Source organism: Trichomonas vaginalis, chromosome VI (assembly GCF_026262505.1).
Source record: "Trichomonas vaginalis G3 chromosome VI, whole genome shotgun sequence".
In the NCBI taxonomy this organism is placed as follows: domain Eukaryota; phylum Parabasalia; order Trichomonadida; family Trichomonadidae; genus Trichomonas; species Trichomonas vaginalis.
The window spans coordinates 8,072,586-8,095,079 of record NC_067208.1 but is presented as its reverse complement, the minus strand read 5'-3'; the positions used below and the strand labels follow the sequence as shown (position 1 = coordinate 8,095,079).

Here is a 22,494-nt window from a genome sequence, read left to right as displayed (position 1 = left end):
TTTTCTTAAAATTAAACTTCAAAACTTCTTGCAATCTGATTCTTAATCAATTGTAAATTTTTAAAACCATTTTTTAAAATAATTTTGCGTAAATTTTATTCTCATGTTGTTTTAATCGAAAATTGATACATTTTCAAAAAAATAATATTGACTTATGAAATTCATTTTTAAGGTGAAATAGTATTGTTTTTATTAAAGTATATGAATAATATATAAAAAATTAATGAATAATATAAGCAGATTTTTAGTTTACAAAACAAATATGAGCAATGCAATTTCAAACTTTTGCTGGCAATTTCGATATTGCTCAAGTTTGTAGTATTTGTGATACCTATAACATCGGCTTAATCAAAATTCGATTTTTCTTATGAGTTATTGAGAAATTTTGATTGCAATGAGAAGGATTTCGACGTTTTTGATAAACTAAGAGCTGAGCTTTAGGGGTTCAGTTCATTTATGGCTGTAGTTTGATGCGTAGATCTCTTTTTTATTGTAAATTCTTTCAGCATGGAGATCGAGAATGAATCTTTTGAGAACTTTATGAGTTTTTACACCCGTAAAGAGGTCCTTCGAGGAAAGATAGTCCAGACTACATGAAGATGTGGGTTAACCAAAAAAATCCGATGGTTTCCCCATATTCATGTAGATCTTCGAAAAAATGAGCACCAAAAAAGCCAAAAAAATAGGCTTTTTATTGGATTTGTACACTAGATCAATAACCTATTTAGGATCTGACACTCTTTTTAGCCAGAGATATGAGGTCCTTTCTAGGAAAACGATCTATTCATCCATAAAAAAAATGAATTATCGTTTTCCCCAGAAATTACATGGGGAGTGGTAAAAGTAAAGCAAATCTGGGTAGTTTTTTATTCAAAATTTCTAAGGTAAAAAGTCATTAACTTTGTTCGGAAAGAAGTTATTTTAAATTACTACCTAGTACCTTATATTACTGTTATTCTTTTTTGCAATCACAAAAAAGATATATTGATATTATGGGAGCATGTCAGAAAGTGGTAAGTGCACCCTTAATCAAATCAATTAAGCTTGCACTTATGCTCATTTAACTTTAATTAAAAATAATGATAGTTGGCGAGAGGAGCCATTGAGATTTAACCTTAAACACCGGAATTGAAGGCGAACTCTTAAAAAGAATTGGAATTATCATAGATTCAAGATTATTCTAAGAAATAAATACTTGTTATTGACACACAAATCATTAAATTATCTTAATCAAAGTTCTTTGCATAGAATGTGGATTTTGTTAAATTCAAATAATAATTATCATATAATTAAGAATTGAAGTTTCTGTGAAGTAGATAATGGATAATGAATGCTTGTATATGTTCCAACTAGTGTTTTCGTTCTTGGAATGTTTAAGTAAATTTTGGATTCGTTCTTTGAGGGGCTGACTAAATTATATAGCTAGTTATATGCCATTACTAAACTACTTCTGTAATACCAATATTTTCTCGATGCCATTACTGCAACTTTGTTGAATAATCAAGTTTCAAGTCCTCTTATAAATTGACAGTTTGTCAAAAATGATTTACATGGCAAATATTTATCATTATGGATTTAACTTCACCTTATAAAACGAGATCAAATAGTAAGAATGAAGATAATTATAAAATTTATCTATCAAAAGGAGTACTCGACTTAAGCGGAGAAGAAAATGTAGACTTATCTTCAATTGGTAAACGCCCAACTCTGAAAGTACTAAATCTTTCATATACAAATGTCAAATCATTTGAAGGACTTGATCTTCAGCCTAATATTATGCAAATTAACCTCAGAAATTCAAAATTTACATCGTTATATAATTTTTTGTCCGTTAAGAATGCTTCAAACATCAATGTTGAGAATACACCATTTTCTCGTAAAGAAAATTACATGATTCAGCTTGTTGTTGCTTTCGGAAATCAACTCAGACTAATTAATGATAAAACAATACCAAAAAATATTCTCATAAAAGCACAAAAATACCCAAAAATTGTAAGAGAACTACTAGATAGGGGATGGGAATTCATATATCCATGTCCTAGTGATACCGAATTAAATTCTATTGCTGACATCCTAGGAGTATCTTCTAAAGTTTCTCAGGCTTCTTCTAGTGTTAGATATGAACGTATTATTATTCAAACAACAAATTCAACTCAAAATCCCTTTACAAAACGAAAATTAGAAATACTTCAACGGCAAACGCAGATGTTTGAAGAGTATGAAAAGCAATTAGGTATAATAGACAAAAGTGATGACTATACTGATAGAATTTCTGATCTTTTAGGTTGTATAGGAATTCATACTACAAATCATGAAGATATACTTAATGAAGTGAAGAAAATTATCTCTAAAAGTAGGAAGCAAAAGCAAAATTTTATTAAATCTGAAGTTGAATCAAACATCGCAAATAATGAAACTTCTAAACAGACAAATCTTCAAACAGAAGAAAAAATTAACGATATTGAACCAGAATATAATAAGTCAAGCTCCGAAAAAGAGGAAAATCTCCAAGAAGAAGAAAATATTTCTGAAAATATTGATGAATACGGAAGTCCAATTAAAATTGGAGAGAAGGGATATGAAAAGACAAATTTAGAAGTCAAGCAAGAGACAAATTCATCAAAACAGTCTACGAATTCTGAAAAAAGTGAATATTCTTATTATTCTTCAACAAAATCAGCTGAAACTAGTGAAGGTAGCGCTTATTTTCCACCTATTAGTAGCAATTCTTTGGATTCTGAGTCATCAGCAAATTCCTGGGAGGTTGATCGAAATTATTTCCAACCAATTCGCGAATTATCTGCATCTCGTTCTTCTATAGCATCAGAGTCAAACTCATCTTCAAGTAGATTTGGACTTATAAGCGAACCAAAATCTGATTCTTCAGTAATTTCTACTGACTCAACTCACAAAAAGCGTAAAAGTGTTATTCCATTATCAAAACATCTTGTGGAGAACAAATTATATGGATATACATCTAGAAACGATGCCCAAAGAATTGATCTTGAAAAAACTGAAAAGAATAGACAAAAAAGGAAGAGTTCTGCTAACTATAGTCCAAAGTCTGACAAAGAGTTTATTTACTCCTACGAATACGAAAGTTTACCAAATGGAAAAAAGAAATCGAAGAGGGTTCTAAGCAAAAAGAACCAAAAGTCCATCCCTCGCGTAGAATCAGTTCTCTCTTCTGATAGTTACAGTAAGGATAGCTATATTTCTTCACCACCTCAATCATCGAAAATGAGGTTTGTAAGTGAACTTGATTTAGAAGATTCTGATGATTTAGTTCCTCCACAAGAAGATATTTATGAATCAGGAACTGTAGAAGGAGATTCCGAAGAAAATATTCTTCAAAAAAGAATAGACTTTTATTCAGCTGAAGCATATGCAGGTTCTGGAAGTCTTGCTTCACTATCGATCCCAGAAGTCGAAAGTTTTGGAACAATGAGCAGTTTAATTTAAATGATATTAAGAATTATTTGACATTACTTTATATTATATCTGTTTGTTTTGCTGTAAAAATAAATATGTTAATCTTTCTCAAAAATAAGTAACAAAACAAATAATTTTATGTGATTACAAGAATGAATCATGATTTAATAATAAATGAAAATCATAATGAAAATTTGGAGAAAAATATAAGTTCATACTTGCTAAAACCAACAATTTTGAAATGAAATTCCTCAACTAACATGAACAACGCATCATCATACGTTTTCATAGCTCAGCTGTCACATACCAATAGAAAGGAAGCTTTTTTCTATTTCTAAAATTTGATTCAATGACAAATCTTTCGAGTTGACTCGGAAATTAATGATTATCCTGGCTGACATGCCATATAAATGTCATTAATGCTCCATTTTGATTCATTACAATCAATCAAATGTTCACTTCACATGAACATGTTTGACATTCAATTTTGAATAAAAGGGCAAATGATGTGACTATTGTTTGATTTGGAACTAAAAACATGAAAATAAGTTATCGATAATTACCCTTTCTCTGCCTCATCGAAGGGCAAAATTCAAATAAATTTTTATCGTCTATCACTTTTCGAAAATGTTCGATTGGATGAAGCGTGACCAGGGCACTTTCCGCCCAAACAAGAAGGTTGGCCCAGAGTCTAGAAGCTACCGTCTTCAGCAAATTTCACAGGCCACATTAGGTGCTGGCGATCTCAAGACAGCTGTTAAGCTCCCAGAAGGCGAGAACCTTAACGACTGGCTTGCTATGAATGTTGTCGAATTCTACAATCAAATCAACTGCCTCTACTCACCAATTGTTGAGCACTGCACACCAACATCATGCCCAGAAATGACTGCAGGATCCCAATACAAGTACGCCTGGCAGGATGGCAAGAAGTTCAAGAAGCCAACAGAACTTCCAGCCCCAGAATACATTTCTAACCTCATGCAATGGGCAGAGTCCATCATTGATGATGAAAAGATCTTCCCATCAGATCCATCTGTTCCATTCCCAAAGGACTTCCGCTCCCAGGTTTCCAAGATCTTCGCTCGTCTCTTCAGAATCTACGCTCACATCTACTACCATCACCTCGATCACGTTAAGGCTGTCGGCGCTGAGGCTCACTTAAACACATCCTTCCGCCACTTCATTCTCTTCTCAAAGGAGTTCGATTTAATCCCAGAAGATCAGCTCGCTCCACTTAAGGATCTTATTGCTCAGATCGCCTAAACAGTCTTTTCCTTATAATTAATCATTATTTCAATTACAAAGACACCGGTTCTGTGGCAATCAAATAAATAATAGCGTTAAAATTTTTTAATACCTTAATTTTTTCTTTTCTTATCTTTAAAATTCTTACTAAAGACATTATTACTACAATTTCCTCATAAAATCTGTTTTATACATACGAAATCATATCTCGAATCAAATTTATTTACCAATTTCAAATATGATTTTCTTGTTTCATTATATTTATATTCGTTATCAATGTCCCAACTGCATTTTGTAGTTGTTTGAAGTGTTCCTTGTTGAATTAACCCCTTTCAGATTATTTAATGCCGAATTGCATCTTATTTACATTAGATGACTATGCAAATAACCATCAAATAATCTCACATATTCAAGTTTTATCAAAAGTTCCGGAGAATCATATATATGTTATTGGTTTAGGGTCTTCAAAATTTCCGAGAGATATACAAAATACACCAAATCTATCAGTCAAGCGAATAACTCCATTTCCAATGAATTTATTTTTAATGCGATATTTATTTTTACCATTTTCATTTATATTTACACTATTTCAAGTAATTGGAATTTTAATCCAACTGCCAACAATAGATATATTCGTTGTTTATCTTCACCATATTATCAAAGAGACAATAGTATCATGGATCGTTACGAAATTATTCCATATAAGACTTATATTTGAACTTGGTCAATACACACTTGCCAATGAAGGATATCTTGTTGTTTCTAAGTCTGTAGAAACAATGCTTCTTAAGCTTTCAAATGTAAATATTGTTCCTACTCAAGCAAAACAAATGATTCTACATTTTCGAGGAATTAAATCGTTTTTAATTCGAAATATACCAATGCGAGTTAAAGATTTAAGTAACAGAGTAGAATTTATGAATAATCATATTGTTGGATACATGTATCCCTATTCAAAAACAGAAGAAATTTTGAAATTGAACAAAATTATGAAAGATCTTGAAGAACATCAGATGAAAATTGATTTTTATATCTTTGGAACATCGAAAAGTGTTACGTCTGCTGATACAATCTTGAAAAATCATAAATCAGAATTCATTACATATAAATACATATCATTATCTGATCCCAATTACTTCGAATTACTTCAGAGATGCAATGTCGGTATTATATTATCTTCTTCTTTTGTTTTGGATCCTCCACAAGCTTTATTTCATTTTATTGGCGCTGGAGTTCCAATTATTGCAAATCATTTCGGATGTATATCAGAAGAAATTACTAATAATGATAATGGTTTTTTAGTTTCTGAAAATGAAAATTTTTCCAAGAAATTATTAGAAGTTTTACGTAATGAAAATGTTGTAAAGATGCGAAGAAAGCTCCTTGAGATGTATAATTCTCATTTTGAAGATGCTTATGATGTTTTTATGAAAATTTTGAAAAATGAGTCACCTCCACAACTAAATAATCTTTTCACTTGATTGTTGAAGCCTAATGTATGTAGGAAATTTAAGAAATTGAAAAAGATTTTGGAAAATATCAACGATATTCTTTTTTCCAGGAAGAATACCTTCTATTTGATATTGGGTATACTTCCTATATATTGTTCTCTAATAATTAATGCTCACAAGAGTGTAAAAAAAAATTGTAAAAATTAATAACACCTTAAACAAATATATATGATTGAAATGATTATTTACTTCCAGGTATGTTGGATTAAATGACTTGTATTACCAATTTATGTTAATGAATTTGCAAATCCCAAATGATCGAAACATTTTATTTCGATGAAAAAGAATAACCAATGAACTCTTGTATATTATGTTTATTCATTAAAGAATGATAATGTAAACTAAACACTGTGGAATTTTTAAAATTTTTGAATCTTTGTTGCATTTGTTATAGTATACATTATATCAGTAATATTTATCATGCAAATTTCCGATTTATTGCCAAATTTACAGCAAGACAAGAAGGTTGATATATAACTGGATGTAGCATAGTGATCTTCTATCTTAAAAGCTCAAACAATCAGAAAGATATATCACTAAACCTTTTAATAGTATTAAATTTTGAATTTTTAAAATGCACATGGTACAATGATTGTGAATTCATTATTGTATGGTTATTGATAATGTAATAATTGACAAGACTGTCATGTAGAATTTTCTAAAGGCAAGGGTTCAAGAGCGGGTCGCCTTATTTTTTATTTATAATAATAAAGACTCATATTTCCAGAAATACTTTCTCAAAATTTTTGAATCATCGACACAATAAATTGAATGACCGCTAGGTTTCATTCAATTAAAAATGGTACCAAATAATGGGTTATGCAAGATATTGCAAAATATTTTTGATAACTTGTAAAAAAGCGTAAACTTCAGAATACACAATAATATATTATTTGGATACTATATATAGTTACGAATATTATTGCCACTCAAAAAATCACGATTTCAATTTTTCTCGAAATCTAGCCTTGAAATGTATATTAATTTTACTAAATATAAGCATTATATTATATGCTAATTGACTTTTTGCATTCGTCCCTATTAAACATGTATATATATATTCCTCCAAAGTTCTTTCAATTTCATTGAAAGGGAGGAAAACCTCAGTCGAAGGATAATTCGAATTCTGCATTGTAGTTAGTTTTTCTAACTCTTTTTGACTAATTATCAATCAATCATATATTAAATTTCCAACTCTTACAAAATTCAACGATCATTGAAATAATGTCAAACTCTTCTCAATTTGATTGTAGAAAAAATCGTAATCGATTTTTGATTTTCTTAATATTAAATGATATATATGCATTTTTACTTCAGCCAAAAATTCCTATCGTCGAGAAAATTTTTTTTATATTCATCGTTTTTCCAAAACAAATGCTGCAAAGTATCTCTAGATTTTCGTCCAACCTTCAACTCAAGAAGCCATTGGTGAAATCATTCAGCCAGATTTCAGAGTTTGACCATCCAACAGATATCATTACTCATTGTCCAGGCGTTGAAACAAGATTTCCTTTCCATTTATCGGCTTTCCTCTATGAAAATCCACCAGATCCAGATAAAGCTGTAGAGTGCCATAACTTATTCAGGAAGGCTCTTCATGATGCCTGCGGCGCTAAGGTTTGGACCGTCCGTGAAATTCTGAAAGAAATGCCGGTTGAAAAACTGAGAAGCACACTCATTGATTTCACTGATCTCCAGTTTGATGTTGTCCCTGGCATTCCTACAGAGCAAATGAGGAAGCAAATTACAAAAGATTACATTAGCTACTCTTTGAGCCGCTTGTCAAAAGATAATTTGATCGATTTGATTTTCATGCATCCATCTGTTAAGATTGATGTCGATAAAAATTCATCAACAGGCTTCCACTACGATAAATTGCCACTTTTGCCTTTGGCAAATACAGTTTTCACACGTGATCAACAGATAACAACAGCTAAAGGTGTTGTCATCGGACGCTTCGGAGCACAGCAGAGACGTGATGAAAACAAGTTGATGAAAGTTGTCTGGGCAGAGCTCGGAATCGAACCAGTCGGCCAGATCAATGGACCAGGCACACTCGAAGGCGGCGACTTCATCCCGATTTCAGAGGATTACTGCATGCTTGGTGTTGGATTAAGAACAAATATGACTGCTGCTAAGCAACTTATGAATCAAGACTTACTCGGTACGAAGAGATTCATTGTTGTCGAAGACCTCTACGATAAGAACCAACAGAGAATGCACCTTGACACATATTTCAACGTCGCATCAGAAAAACTATGCGTCTGCGTTGACAAGATTGCCGAAGATGATCCGAAATACATACGTATTGCTCGTGAATTCGTCAGAGATGGTGTCAACAGCTACAAAGAAGTTTCTCAGCTTCCATTCGGAAAATGGTTGAAGAAAGAAGGTTTCGAAGTAGTTCCAGCTTCATTCAAGCAGCAGGAAGACTACTTCATTAACCTTCTTCACCTCGGAAAGAACAAGAATGGCAAAGACATCGTTTTTGCTATCAATCCAGAGGTCGAAAAAGCTCTCAAACAACGTGGCTTCGATGGTGAAGTTCATTATCTCGATTTCCACGAGATTACAGCGATGTATGGTGGTGCACATTGCGCATCTCAAGTACTTCGCCAACATAAGTAAATTAATGATTAATTAAACAATTTCTATTTACAGATTATTTGTCTTATCGTATGAAAACAAAAAATTGAATTTCAATTAAAGGTAACTAAACTCCTTTCGCCGATCCGATTTGCTCCATATTTAAAATATAGCTTGCATATGTAGAAGAAAAGCTAATTTTGAAGTACGCCCCAAATCCACCAACAGGATTTCGAGCTACTAAAAAGGTACTTTTAAATGTGATTTTTTTTATAAAAAATTAAATTTATTTTAAGATCAGACTAAAAACTAATTTTATGGAAAATCTATATCGACAAATTTATTACTTATTGGGTATATAGATTTTTTGATTATGGCGATTATGTCTGATATGCTTCCAATAAGCCAAAACACATTTCATACTGATTTCTATAAAAGGTATCTTTATTATAGAAGTGTAAGCTATATCTGTTTGTTTTTTTATTATAACAAATTCAAAATTCTCTTATAAGGACTAGATGAAATCTGTATTATTAAATCATTAGCTAAATGAAGGTTCAAATAGAAAGTAAATATCAATTTATATGATACTGAAACCAAATAGTTCTTTTAATAAAAGATAACACGCTGAAAATTATTGAGTATTTGCAAATCTCAAAAATCTATTGGTGAATTTGGCTCAACTTTTAAAATTATAACATCCATATCAAATCATAAAAGCAGACAAAAATTAAAGCCAAACCTATCGGCCAATTTTTTTTGATATTTTGATTTTTGAGGTATACTTTTAAAAGTGGATTTAAAGCACTGATGAAAAAACATTAACTTCTGTCGTTATGATTATTGATTTAGACAATAATGATTTTAATCTTTGATTATCAAAACACTAAAGTCATCTTTTTAACATTTGCTTGGTAGCATTAACTCAAGTCTAAAGTACTATTTTATGTGGCACTCTTAGAATTTTTGTATTCATTGTACACGCTGAAATAGTACCATTAAAGTTATGGCGGACTTTCAAAAAATAGTTTGGTCACCTTTTTTCAATTTAAAATGGGGTTGAGTTATAAAGGTGTTTTTTGGTTCCTTGTTATATTTAAGTGTTAAAAAGTCAATAAAGTATGGATTTAAGTTTCATAAACGATTCCTTATTTCTATTTCAGGCATCAAAAAAAAAAACATTCAAAAATGTTGTTCACGAAAAATTGATATTGCTAAGATCCCCAGTATTGGAACATTTTCGAAGTTATTGTTTTTTATAGCCGATGATTTTTGAATAAATTTATTAAACATCGTCACAAAAATCTATTTTACTTTTTACGCAGTTTTTTCTCATAAACTAACAGAAATTAATGGACGTTATTTCTTAAAATGAAAATATACTAGCATTTTATATTAGAGATGAATTTTTAGATAAGAAGATTTGATATTTTTGAATGAATAAATCGATCAGTTCTCAAAACTATGTCAATTGTGTCAAAATTAATTGACTTCATTTTTATAATTTCTATTTATTAGAATATATTTTAAAGTTTATACTCTCAGAATAAATTCAATATGTCAGATTAACTCTTATAATTTATAGTAATATATAACATTCTAGTTATAAGCTTGATATGAAAGAATTGTGTTAATTCAATAGTATTCAATCTTCGGTAGATAAAAATTCAAAATCACATTCCATAATGACGGAATTAACGCCAAAGACGCGAACTGTATTGCTCGATAAACAAACCTATACCCTGGAAAATTGTATTTTCCAGAATCTCAGCACATCAAGTAACCAAGGTTCTGCTATCTACTACAACTACAATAATGGCAATGGTGCACTATTCATAATTGCATGCCGTTTTCTCAACTGCAATGCTGACAGATCGGGTGGAGCCATTAGGGCACAAAAATATCAAACCTTTGAAATTAATACCACCACTGCCGAAAACTGTCGTACAGGTCAGAGCGGGGACGAAACGTTCAAGTGGGGACAGTTTGTATACGCGGACAGCATTGAAACCTCTCACACAACCATCAAGTCTGTTACTCTTGATAAATGTCCAGGCGAAATTGTTGATGCAAACCAAAGACCTCTTAGAATTGAATCAACTACTTTCCATTTCACTGATTCTAATATATCCAACTGTGCTTGCTCTTATTGCTTTGCATTTTACGCAGGCCATTGCGATTTAGATGTATCGTACATCAACGTTGTTAATGGATCTGCATATGCTGTTGCAGTTGAATTAGAATATTGCACTGGTTCGCTGAAACATATATCGTTTGACCACGTCAAGCAAGAATATGCAAACATGTCTGTTATCTACTACTTTAACTCCACAGTTACAATGGATGCATTCAGTTTCACAAACTATGATATTAATATTTCTGCTCATCTCTTTGGTTACAGTAAGAAAGGTGTTCCTTCTGGTCACGCAACACTTTCTCACCTTGTCTGCAACCCAGAATTCCATAATGTTCAAGAAGCTGATCCAAATGAAACTCCAGCACCAGAAAAACCAACACAAGAACCAGAAAAACCAACACAAGAACCAGAAAAACCAACACCAGCACCAGAAAAACCAACACAAGAACCAGAAAATCCGACACAAGAACCAGAAAAACCAACACCAGCACCAGAAAAACCAACACAAGAACCAGAAAAACCAACACCAGCACCAGAAAAACCAACACCAGCACCAGAAAAACCAACACAAGAACCAGAAAAACCAACACAAGAACCAGAAAATCCGACACAAGAACCAGAAAAACCAACACAAGAACCCACTCAAATCTCTTCAAGCAGCGGCCAGCCAGCAAATGTAGATGAAAGAAAAGCAGAAAAGGGTGGACTTGGTTCAGGAGCAATAGTCGCTATTGTCATTGTTGTAATAGTTGTTATTGTAGTTATCATTGTTGTTGTCTACTTCTTCGTCATCCGAAAGAATCATGATTATAAGAACGATATCGGATCTGACACTGGATCAGCAGAAACAGAAGAGGAAATCCCAGCTCCAGGAGCTGTTGCTGATGAAAAAATGATGGGAAGAACCGTCGATTATCAGACAAAGGATGACTCAATCGTTTATGCTACCCAGACTAATGGTCCTGATGTGGATATTGTCCCATGAGGACCGCCCTTTATTTATTTATTTCGAAATAAATAAACTTTTTTTATTCAAAACCTTTCATATTTTTTAGCTCACTAATATATGATAGGCAGTCCAACTCATAGTACTAGGAAAATAGGTTTGGAAGCTTAGCAATAAAAAATATAAAAAATTATTCCAATCATGAACCAGAAAGGCTTTGAAATTCTATTTGATATCACCCTGTCTTTATATTTTTGCATGTAAATCATATTGGGAAATCACAACAAAAAAAATGGCTGAAGAGGATAAGAATTTTTGGTGCTAATTATCAAATGTGTCAATAAAATCCATAATTTTCATGTAAGTATGTTCAGAACGGTGAAACAAGTCTGATATAATATGGATGGATCAAATTACACATAGGAAAGAAATATATGGAAATATTAATTGGCTTCGATGTAATATGATTCCTTCCTTCATTGAATTGAATAGAATGTATGTCAAAGCTTAGATATCAAATGTTCTCACTAAAACATGAGATGTAATCGAATTTTTCTAGTAGGAGATGCATATAGATGGTGTATACTTTTGTTGTACAATCACTAGAGAGCCATTCTATTGACCAACAATCATCCTTTCAAAGCAAAATTGAAATGTAATCATGCATCCTATTATTAAATAGATGAGAAAGAGTATTGTTTTGGATTCCACGTGATATTAAAGATAATCTTATTTACGAAAAGACTTTTTTTTATTTCGATTGACATAAATTCAAAAAAACAATGTCATTGTTTGGGAAAATGAAGCCTTCTCGAATCATTAAAAAGGCATTAAATGGTCTTTCTGGATATAGAGAAGCAACTCAACTTGAGCAAAAGGCAAAATATTTAGAAATCATCAATAAAAATTTTGGAAGGATGACTGACATACTTTATAAGAAGATTGAAGATGAAGAAATCAACACCAGAGCCTTGCAACTTATTAATGATATTACTGCTACTAACTTTGTCATCGAAGGTTTATTAAATTTGCAAAATCTTCCAGTCGAACAAAGAAAGCAATATGCAATGATATTCACCGGATCAGTAGCTTACAAAAATAATGGTGATTCGCCAATGATTAAATACATTGTTGAAGATCCAGAAATTATTGACACTCTAATTCACTGCTATGACCATCCTGAGCTTGCAATAACAACTGGTGAAATGCTTAGAGTTTGTTCATCATATGAACCTCTTTGTAAGCAAATTTTGAGTCGGAAAAATATCGAACAACTTGTTAAGTATTTTACAGTTCCACACTTCGATGTTGCTGCAGACTCATTTTCTTTTTACAAGGAGTTGATTATATCTTCCCAATGTTCACAAGAATATATCAAAAATAATTTTGAATTTATTGTTGATAAGTTGAATCATTTCCTTGAGGATATTAACTATGCATCATGCCTCCAAAGCTTGAAACTAACTCGAGAACTAATTGAAAAGAATCAGCACTTCAAAGTTAATTATTTAGCAAATGAAAATAACTTCGACCTCATTTTGCATCATTTTACATCTCAATACAAAAATATAGCTATCGAATCTTTGAAAATCTATAAGTTATTCATTGATTACGATAAAGCTCCTCAAAAAGTCATCAACTTTACGAAAGAAAACAAAGAAAGCCTCAAAAAGTTTGCAGATGCTCTTTTGGACAGTCCTTTTGACCAAACATTCCGAACAGATTTTATTCAACAAATACAAAAGTTCGATTAATCAAAACTATAAAGTAAAGCTAAACTGTAAATTATTTTTGTAATTATATTCTTACTAATATTTTTCAAACCAAAATATTTTTTTATCATGAGGAATTGAAACTTGTTTTGTATTTTCTGTACTAGATTCCTAAATTTTGGTCATTTTATGTATACAGTTTGCTCTTATTAAGTTTAGTGAATTAAGATATTTCCTGAAAATTGAAATATCGAGTCAATTAACTCTGTTTGTTCAGTGTAGTTGAATATAATTTCTTTTGGATAAGGAATGTATGATATTATTGCAATTATGAAGGATTTTGAACGAAGTTTTTTATTGAAATGTTGAATCTTGATTGGATTAAGATAAATTTTTATTGTATAAAGCTTCTAGCCCCTTTTTAAATAGGTAAATTAAACGAAATGATAATTATATATTGGAAAATGTGTTCATATTTGTTATGAACAAATAATTCATTTTTTATTTTGTCTTTAAAATTTGAAAGAAAGGATGGGTTATTTTTAAAAATTAAATAGATACCATATTCTATTTTTACTAATATAATATATTAACATGGATGAAATAAGTATATTCATTAAAAATAAAATATTGTTTTTGCAATTATAAAATATTTTTAAATTCACCAATATACATGTAGAATATAGACTGACATAATTCTTCATATTACATTATTTATAGCAAAATTTGAAATTTAAAAATTCATTTTTCATTTTTATATGATAATACTTTCTTTTTAGTTAATAAATAAACATTTTTAGACATTAAATTTTATAACATCGATAGGATAGTTACAAAAACAAATTTATGATAGTATTCTTACTGTTCTAAAAGTTTTCCGAGTTCATTTGAGAGATTGCGAAGGCCTTCTACGACGTAATCTTCGCAGGCATCTAATGGTTCACCGAATTTCTTGGCGATTTCCTCGATATGATAGAAGCCTTTAGCAAAGTCAAGGAATCTGAGGTCAAACTTTTCAGGGTGAGCTGCATCGTATACAACGACAACAGAACCACTGTAAATACGAAGACCAATTGTGTCATGGAACTTTTGGAATGCAGTTGCAAGTTCCTCAAGTTTCTTTCTGTAGGTTGGGATCTGCTGTGGGTATTTGAAGAACTCATGCATGAAAACATCAAGTTCTTCTTTTGTGCAGAAGAAACCGAAATTTCTCTCAACGTAGCAAAGCTCATCGTGTTGATAGAACTTCTCATCACTGGAGCCATACCACATAGCTGCTCTGATATGATACTTCAGAGTTCTTGTTGGCTCAGTATATAATTTATTGCGCCTTCTTGTTGACTTCTTTTGTGAAGAGCCGACTCTCCATGATCTTAAACCGATCTTGAAATCAACTAAGCATGGCTTCTCATAACCATGAGTTAAATCTGCCTGGAAAATCATGGCTGGATGACCATCACGAGGCTCGGATGTCATCTTTGAAGTAAACATTACTTCAATTGGATCGCCAGACTTCAAGGCTGTGTTACCCTCATTAAAATAACCTGTTCCCAAGCATTTTGGAAGCAAGTATGGCTTTACTATACCTTTGCATTTATTGTAAAACAAATCATACATGATTACTTCTTGCTTATCAGCAATTTTGGCAAAGTAACCTTCATTGAAACTAAAGTTCTGGGTTTCGTGGCCAAATCTCTTTCTCTTGATCTCACTACCGTTTCTGGAGTCCATATGGAGGACTGTCTTATCATTGATTGGACCTGGTTGGTTCGTCATACCCTCGAGCGACATGAATAGTCGAAGAATAGTTTGGCAATTCAATTAATTGACAATAATCTGAAAAATTCAATGTGAACATTTTGTGCAATATTAGTATAGAATATTGAAAGAAGTAATTTTCTAAAAAATAATGTTCAAAGAAAAGATATTTCTATGAGTTTTCTCAAATTTGATTTTTAAAGATTTATGCATAGTATTTGATACTATTTTTATCTATTTTGAAATTTTTTCAATTTGATAGTTGGTCAATTTTCGTGCACGATATTCAATTCTAAATTTTCCATTTTTACCTAAAATAATCATTATATACATATAATTAGTACATTTATCCAAGGTGTTGATAATTGAGAAGAAAACCATTTCTCTAGCGAACACATTTTATCTCAATTTAGAAGCTATTGAAAATACACCTTGAAAATTATTTTTAAATTGTTGCATTGATTGTAACGATGTGGATAGATTCTTGATTCTATATTTTTGAAGTAAATTTTTATAATTTTCTGAAAACTCGGAGTTTAATGTTATAATAATCGGTTAAACATAAACATACAAAATTATTTTCAGTGTAGCGTCTACGATTAGATCTCTCAATTTTTACAATATCGTTTGGCTTTTTTTATGCCATGAATTTCACATCGTTAGTTTTTCTAATTTATGAAATTTAGTGATTTGCTATTCATATCATTTCTAAACCTATTAAAAAATGTCCAATAAATCACCTTTTGACCATTTTTCATTTCAATTTACAAAATTTGGTTCAAATACTGATTAACATAGAAGGATCTTGTACAAAACAATCAAAATAACCCTAATATAATATGAAATTTGTACTATTTAATTTTGTTTCAATAAAAAAACGCAGTTTACTGAACATTTCGAATGAACAATCATATAAATAACAAGAAATAATGGGATTCATGAACTTACAAGCCTTAACTCAATCTCGATATTTTTTTCATTCTCTGAAACATTGTAATAACATCAAAGTATTACATATCATTACCACCTGCCAATATATAAAACTTTCATAATGCTTTTAAGCTAGTTTACTTAATGATCAGATGTTTTCTTACAAGCATTATTTTGTTTACATCTATAATTTCGACAAAATGTGGTACTCATAACGACTATGTCAAATGCAGTATGATTTCAAAGATGATAAAAAACAAAAACTTTTATTAGGGAAGTTTACAATAAAAGTATATATCTCTTATACAATATATGACACATAAATTATTATCTGGCCAGTGACTGTTGCATACCACTAACCATCAAAAAATATTGCCATTTTCGAAAGTCTCAAAAGATAACTATTTAAGCGACGAATGCTTTAACTTTCTTCACTATCATCTAATTGATTGTGTAACAAAGAAATAAGTTTAATATTGGATCTTGAATCGTCAAAGTTTGCTTTTGCATCATTGTAATAGTGACAAACTATTACTTCTCCCATACTATATTCATATGCATCTTTTTTTGAATATAAAACATCCTTTTGAAATCAATATGATTTTACTCAAATTTTGAACCCAGGAACGATACATTTCTTATTTCATGCAATATTGTTAAAGCCTTGACCTGAATTTTCGCCTAAGACTATCCAAAGAATCTGAAATTAGTTCGAAATATACTGGAAATGTTAATTCTCTCAGAGGATCTACCATATATTATTTCTTTTTTCAAATTATTCGTACTATGTTGCTACATTCTATGACAAATCATAGATATTTAGAGTAAAAATGTTATGGAATATTTGGAATAAAGAATCTTTAATGATTAAAACAAACTACAAGGGTTATTATCACAATAAGTCACTAATATCTTCAGATCTTTTGATTAATTCAAGAGTTTGTTAAAGATATTTGCATTTCTATATTATCCGTTTTTATTTAAGATGAAAATAGTACAGTATACATTGTGCGTCGCCTGTAGCCTACAGCTACAGGCACCGGCACAATGAAAAAGTGACAGAAAAGTGACACTATACGGGCGCGCATATGTACGCATATATGTGTAAAAATAAACGTTCATATGTAAACTAACCTTTATTCACTAGCAGGGGCTGATAAATCATAATCGTCGAGAAGTACGATAGGTGGTCCCACCGGTTTAATCTGTATGGAGAGGCAAACGTGACGTAAGAAGCATAACACTGGTTTCTCAGTATAGTTAATAGACTCTGCTGTTGGCTTAACTGTAAGCTTATATGTAATAGGTGAGTTAGATAACTGACCCTGTTGGAATGTATAATCAGTTTCGCAAGGGAATCCACATAGGTAATGACCTAAGTCATTTGACTCGATTCCAAATTGGGGGACTGATGTGGTTGTGATAGACCTCATGACATCATAGTTGAAGCCAACAGTATCGTTATTATTGTTAGTAGCATTTGCCTGCATCTCATAGAAGATTGGATCATTAGATGCTTGAGCCTCAGCAGGTATGTTACCATATGCACCGCAGTTCAGTTGAATTTGTTCAAACAGTGGATTTTCATAGGTAGTGTTATAATTAGGTGTTTTCTTAAATAGTGTATAAATGGTGTTCACATATAATGGAGTAAATGCTGCCGTGAATGTACAAGGAGTTCCTTCACCTTTAGCCATTGAACCATCCATAGTAATGCAGTCAATTCTTTTGATTGGGAAGTTTAGAGTCTTTGCCGAATATCTTGTCACCAAATCACTATAGATGTTAGGGTCCAAAGAGAATGAGTTACAGTATGTAATCATTTCAAAGAAGTTTGCATTCTTCTTAGTGAACTTAATAAACTTGGTACCAAATGATATCGTACTCTTATCGGCATTCCAAGTTACAGTATCAATAACTTTGATACCTTCATAGATAGGAGTGAAGTGATTAGTGATTGGAATATAGCTTGTAACATTGGCTTGCATGTTCGGTAATGGTAGAATATCCTGATAACTTAATGGTGTCCAAACCATACCAGCAATACTGAACTTAACCTTAAGTTGTAAGTTACCAGCAAACGCTGGAAGGAATCTAATGTTATTAAGTATTAGGAATCTTCTTAGGTCAATCTTGATTGGTATGTGGAACTTTAATGTAGTTGCACCACTAATTGGTTTATTGAACTCAATAATCTGTCCAGAACGAACTGTATCACATCTATTGAAAACATCTTTATGTCTAGCCTTACTAAATACATCAACTTTCTTAATAGCTTCTGTTGTAGATGCAGTAGAAGTAATGTAACCTTCTTCTCTAGCATTATCTTGTGTATAAACACTTTTACCATTAGCGATTAATTGATATGATTCAACAGCATAGAATGAATCAATGTATCCCAACCAAATTGCTGGAAGATGTGCACATGATTTGCCACCAGCATATTTAGTATCAATTGCTTTAATTGCTGTAACATTTGATCCTGTGTAGGAGCTGTCTCAACAGCTCTTTCTTTATATACTTCACCATCATATTTAGGAACTTTTTCATCAGCTGGTTCAGTTTCTGTTGTAATTATGCACTCACCATCGACATAACCACTAATGAACGTATTATATAAGTCAATCATGTTCTCACCAGGTGGTGATATGTTAAATGTAATATAACCGTTATCAATAGTATTTGTCGGCATAGCTGGCACTTTTGTTGGGACATATCTATGGTTAGTATCTCCAATAGGAACTGCCCCATCAACTTGATCGAAATAATATCTTACTTGTCTGATGGAATCAGCAATACTGTATGTATTGAGGTTATCGTTCAACATCTTTCTCAGCTATAAAAAATTTACAATCTTCTTATTCTTGGGATTATTCGTCTTATTTGTGGCTGAGGTTTAGGAGGTTCTGGTTCAGGCTCTGGTTCATCATCGAAGTGTATTCTTTTCTCTTCCATTGATTGAACATATTCTTGATTCTCTTTAGTTTCCTTCTCACGTTCAATTGGGTCCATGTTTGGTTCATTAACTACACTGTTACGTTCTAATATCTTTGTCATCATCTCTAACAACATTTTATTAGTATATGCTTGTTCTTCTTCTTTCTTCTCATCAACTTTAGGAGCTTCTTGAACAACAGGAGCTGGGGCAGGAGCTGGTGAATTCAATGGTGCCTTTCTCTTTCTAACTTGAACTGAACCATTCTTCATATGACAAACATAATATAATGGATGTTGTATTCCTTTAGCTTCATTCAATATGATTGATTGCTTTTCACTTGGTGAAAGTTTTGACGTCATTTCTATCCTAATAAAATTTTTTACTCCTAACAAAATGACTGAGAATACTTTCGACAGAGAAGCACTCAAGAATGAACTTCGTGAAGAAATACTTAATGAACTCAAAACCAAAGAACAAACACAAGAAGAGAAACCAGCTAAACCAAAGCGTAAACTCACAGAGAAACAATTAGCTGCATTAGCAGCTGGACGCGCAAAGAATCCACGAATGATTGCAAAGAAATTGAGAGAAGAGGAAGAAGCTAAGAAAAATAATAAGTAAGTGTTTAGAACTTTAACTTACGTTCAAAAGATGACTTCGTTGAAATAGTGAAGTCCTTATTTTTGTTGAAGCATGGTTTCGAACCAATGCACAAGTCAAAGGTTATCTCATCACCTTCATAAAGAGATTTGTACAATTCCACGATGCTATATTTTTCCCCAACTTTCTCAGGGAAGAACAAACCTTTCTTCTCGTCATAATGTACTTGTATCGCATCTGGGAACATTTGGTTTGCAGTAAGTGCAATTACGTCCTGTGTGATTCCCTTCATTCGACAGTGGAAAGCAATTTCCTTGAGGTCATTGGTTAATTCGTCGAGGTAAGTCTTCTTTCCAACGAATATAGATCTTTGTGCCTTAGACATATGTCCTGCAGTAATCTCTGCAAAGTCTGAATGAAATTGACCCAGTGCTTTTCCAATGAGTTCTCTGTTATACCTTCTCTTGTATTCTTCTGCTAACTTATCTAAGTCCTTCTCATACAAGTGTAAACTATCTGTATCCTGATAGAACAACTTCAAGCCCAAATCTTCTGCTGTGAAGAATACTTCATTCATGATTCGTTTGGACATAGAAAGGATTGAAACACCTAATGGACAATAGTTAAAGTGACGAACGATAGGTTTAAATGACTTTACACATGAAAGTTCGGAATCGGGGATGAACTCTATTGTCTGTATGTCATTATAGTTCTTAATGATATAGTCAGTGAGCTTATTGTCCTTGATGAAACGAATCTTTTTGTCAATGGGCTTTAATATCGTCTTACCATAGATACTGTTCAAAAGAAGTTTGATGATCTCTTGTATCGGATTACCTTCCTTCTTATACTTAGCACGTAATTCGAAGAGCTTCTTAACTTCATTCCTTATTGTCATGTCCCTTTTTCCATCATAATAGTATCCATCAATGACTTTGCATGAGATCTCTTGGAACTTGATCAGATCTTGAAGCGTAATGTGGTCTACGAACATCTTGCAGCATGTATTGGAACTTCTGGCAACATGTAAGTCAGGGTTGATGTCAGGATTGACGACAATCAATGGGAATGCTGAGTTCTTACCGATCGACAAGATCTCGATCTGACAGTAAAATCCTGAGATGAACTTTTCCTTTGTTGGTTCAGCTTGGTCATCATCAAAGAGATGCTCCAACAAGTATTCACTGCTCTTCATCTCTTCTGTCATAACTTTTGGAATTCCTTCTAAACAGTAAAGTCTAGCAATTGCTGATGGATACAATGATACAGCATCGAAGTCAGTGATGAGTTCTCCTTCATTGTATTGCTTCTTGTTCTCAGCTAACATGCATCTTCCTCCTTGAATACACTTGGAAATATATTCACGAGGTTTTCCTGCAAGATCAAAGAGATTACCGTTCTTCCAATATACTCTCTTCTCAAAGAGTTTGTTTGAGATAGAACTTATTGAAACATAATCATAAGCATCTATTTCAAACTCAGTCATGAGGTCATTGCGGAACTTAAGAAAGCCATCTCGTAAAATGCGTACATCTTGACCGCAATAGAATGACGAATAAACTTCCATGTCAAAGTGTTCATCATCAATCTTGCAATCTTCAATCTTCTCAATGTTCTCATTAAAAGCTTCAATATCTTTGACATGATTCATGGCATCATCGATGTTACCAACTTTAGTTGTATTAACCAACTCTTCCGTGTAGTAATTATATGGGAAAACTTCTTTTTCACCACTAGTGAGGTGAAACATTTCAGGGAATCTTTTCAACTTAGTTGAGATGATTGCATAAGAGTCTTTGAAGCAGAGAAGTTTTCCTTTGTACTTTCCTTGTATCTGCATCGTCTGTGAACCTTTGATGATTGGAGTTCCTGTAATCTCTTCTAACTGAGACATGAGAAAAGTGACATCGTACGATAAGTTGTGGAAATAAACTAAACTCTTATCTGGTAAAGCTTCGAGGAATTTTGACGCACAGTCACTTCCCCAAATTGATGTATAACCATCATCGTCATCTTCCATGAAACAAATGTTGTATGCCTTGTGAATGTTTCCATCAGTTGATGCTTCGAAGTCAGCAAAGAAAACATGTTCTCTTGGGAACTTCATGTCTTTCTTCGTCTCTGAACTCCAATCTTTCTTCACCCTTGCGCAATAACGCTCATTGTATGTGAGGTCAATCATTTCTTCAAGGTTCTCATTATACATTGTTGTGAAGTATGTGCAAAGTTCTCCTGTTCTAATTGGTTCGAAATAATTGTTAGCAAACAAGAGTTCAATGACTTTTGCAAGTGGTGTAACTAACTTTGAGTTAATTGCATACCTTGTTTCATATCTTCTGTTAACTAACATCTTTGGTGGAGGGTCTGAGTATATTGGTTGCATCTCCATTAACGCTCTATTATGAGATCTCTGATCGTGATCTAAAGCAACTGGGGAATTTGAAGCTGGAACACTCATGACACCATTGTAGTCATCATAGAAGCTCTTAGCATTCTTGAAAATATCTGCTGCACTTCCTGTACCTCCTTGATTCTTAATTGCCAGAGCTAATTTATTGGTAATGTCTTTAGCTTTCTTAGACATTTTGATCCCAAACATATCAAGCATACCTTTCTTATCTTCTGGTGAAAGGTTATTAACTAATCCTTTTATAGCATTGAGCATGTTGGTCTTTTATAACCGATAAAAAATATACGTT

At 32.3% G+C, this 22,494-nt stretch overlaps 9 protein-coding genes across 9 annotated transcripts, besides 3 other annotated features; 6 read left to right on the top strand and 3 right to left on the bottom strand.

Moving 5' to 3' along the window:
* Positions 1-996: 996 nt before the first annotated feature.
* Positions 997-1,029: a mobile genetic element.
* A 525-nt stretch (positions 1,030-1,554) lies between these two features.
* TVAGG3_0826780 (outer arm dynein light chain 1 family) lies at positions 1,555-3,482 on the top strand (the record flags this gene model as incomplete). Its single annotated transcript, XM_001305428.1, has 1 exon — positions 1,570-3,462. The coding sequence occupies one exon, from the start codon at positions 1,570-1,572 to the stop codon at positions 3,460-3,462; it is 1,893 nt and encodes a 630-aa protein (XP_001305429.1).
* A 572-nt stretch (positions 3,483-4,054) lies between these two features.
* Positions 4,055-4,750, top strand: TVAGG3_0826770 (hippo signaling; the record flags this gene model as incomplete). The annotated part of the gene is made up of 1 exon (XM_001305427.2): positions 4,060-4,695. The coding sequence occupies one exon, from the start codon at positions 4,060-4,062 to the stop codon at positions 4,693-4,695; it is 636 nt and encodes a 211-aa protein (XP_001305428.1).
* A 158-nt stretch (positions 4,751-4,908) lies between these two features.
* Positions 4,909-6,530, top strand: TVAGG3_0826760 (beta1,4 mannosyltransferase family; the record flags this gene model as incomplete). Its single annotated transcript, XM_001305426.1, has 1 exon — positions 5,022-6,158. The coding sequence occupies one exon, from the start codon at positions 5,022-5,024 to the stop codon at positions 6,156-6,158; it is 1,137 nt and encodes a 378-aa protein (XP_001305427.1).
* Positions 6,531-7,555: 1,025 nt separating this feature from the next.
* On the top strand, positions 7,556-8,850 carry TVAGG3_0826750 (amidinotransferase family; the record flags this gene model as incomplete). The annotated part of the gene is made up of 1 exon (XM_001305425.1): positions 7,563-8,816. The coding sequence occupies one exon, from the start codon at positions 7,563-7,565 to the stop codon at positions 8,814-8,816; it is 1,254 nt and encodes a 417-aa protein (XP_001305426.1).
* A 43-nt stretch (positions 8,851-8,893) lies between these two features.
* Positions 8,894-9,815: a mobile genetic element.
* A 495-nt stretch (positions 9,816-10,310) lies between these two features.
* TVAGG3_0826730 (sensory perception of sound protein family) lies at positions 10,311-12,153 on the top strand (the record flags this gene model as incomplete). Its single annotated transcript, XM_001305424.2, has 1 exon — positions 10,460-11,896. The coding sequence occupies one exon, from the start codon at positions 10,460-10,462 to the stop codon at positions 11,894-11,896; it is 1,437 nt and encodes a 478-aa protein (XP_001305425.1).
* Positions 12,154-12,308: 155 nt separating this feature from the next.
* Positions 12,309-13,680, top strand: TVAGG3_0826720 (positive regulation of peptidyl-threonine phosphorylation; the record flags this gene model as incomplete). The annotated part of the gene is made up of 1 exon (XM_001305423.2): positions 12,640-13,611. One exon carries the CDS (start codon positions 12,640-12,642, stop codon positions 13,609-13,611), a length of 972 nt encoding a protein of 323 aa, XP_001305424.1.
* A 657-nt stretch (positions 13,681-14,337) lies between these two features.
* Positions 14,338-15,369, bottom strand: TVAGG3_0826710 (inositol polyphosphate kinase domain-containing protein; the record flags this gene model as incomplete). Its single annotated transcript, XM_001305422.2, has 1 exon — positions 14,428-15,360. One exon carries the CDS (start codon positions 15,358-15,360, stop codon positions 14,428-14,430), a length of 933 nt encoding a protein of 310 aa, XP_001305423.1.
* Positions 15,370-17,354: 1,985 nt separating this feature from the next.
* Positions 17,355-22,494: part of a mobile genetic element that runs on past the window's edge.
* TVAGG3_0826690 (organellar and viral DNA polymerase type B) lies at positions 19,821-20,693 on the bottom strand (the record flags this gene model as incomplete). Its single annotated transcript, XM_051248313.1, has 1 exon — positions 19,821-20,693. One exon carries the CDS (start codon positions 20,691-20,693, stop codon positions 19,821-19,823), a length of 873 nt encoding a protein of 290 aa, XP_051083788.1.
* TVAGG3_0826680 (organellar and viral DNA polymerase type B) lies at positions 21,438-22,460 on the bottom strand (the record flags this gene model as incomplete). The annotated part of the gene is made up of 1 exon (XM_001288939.1): positions 21,438-22,460. A coding segment is annotated over one exon (1,023 nt), but the record flags the coding sequence as incomplete, so codon positions are not given.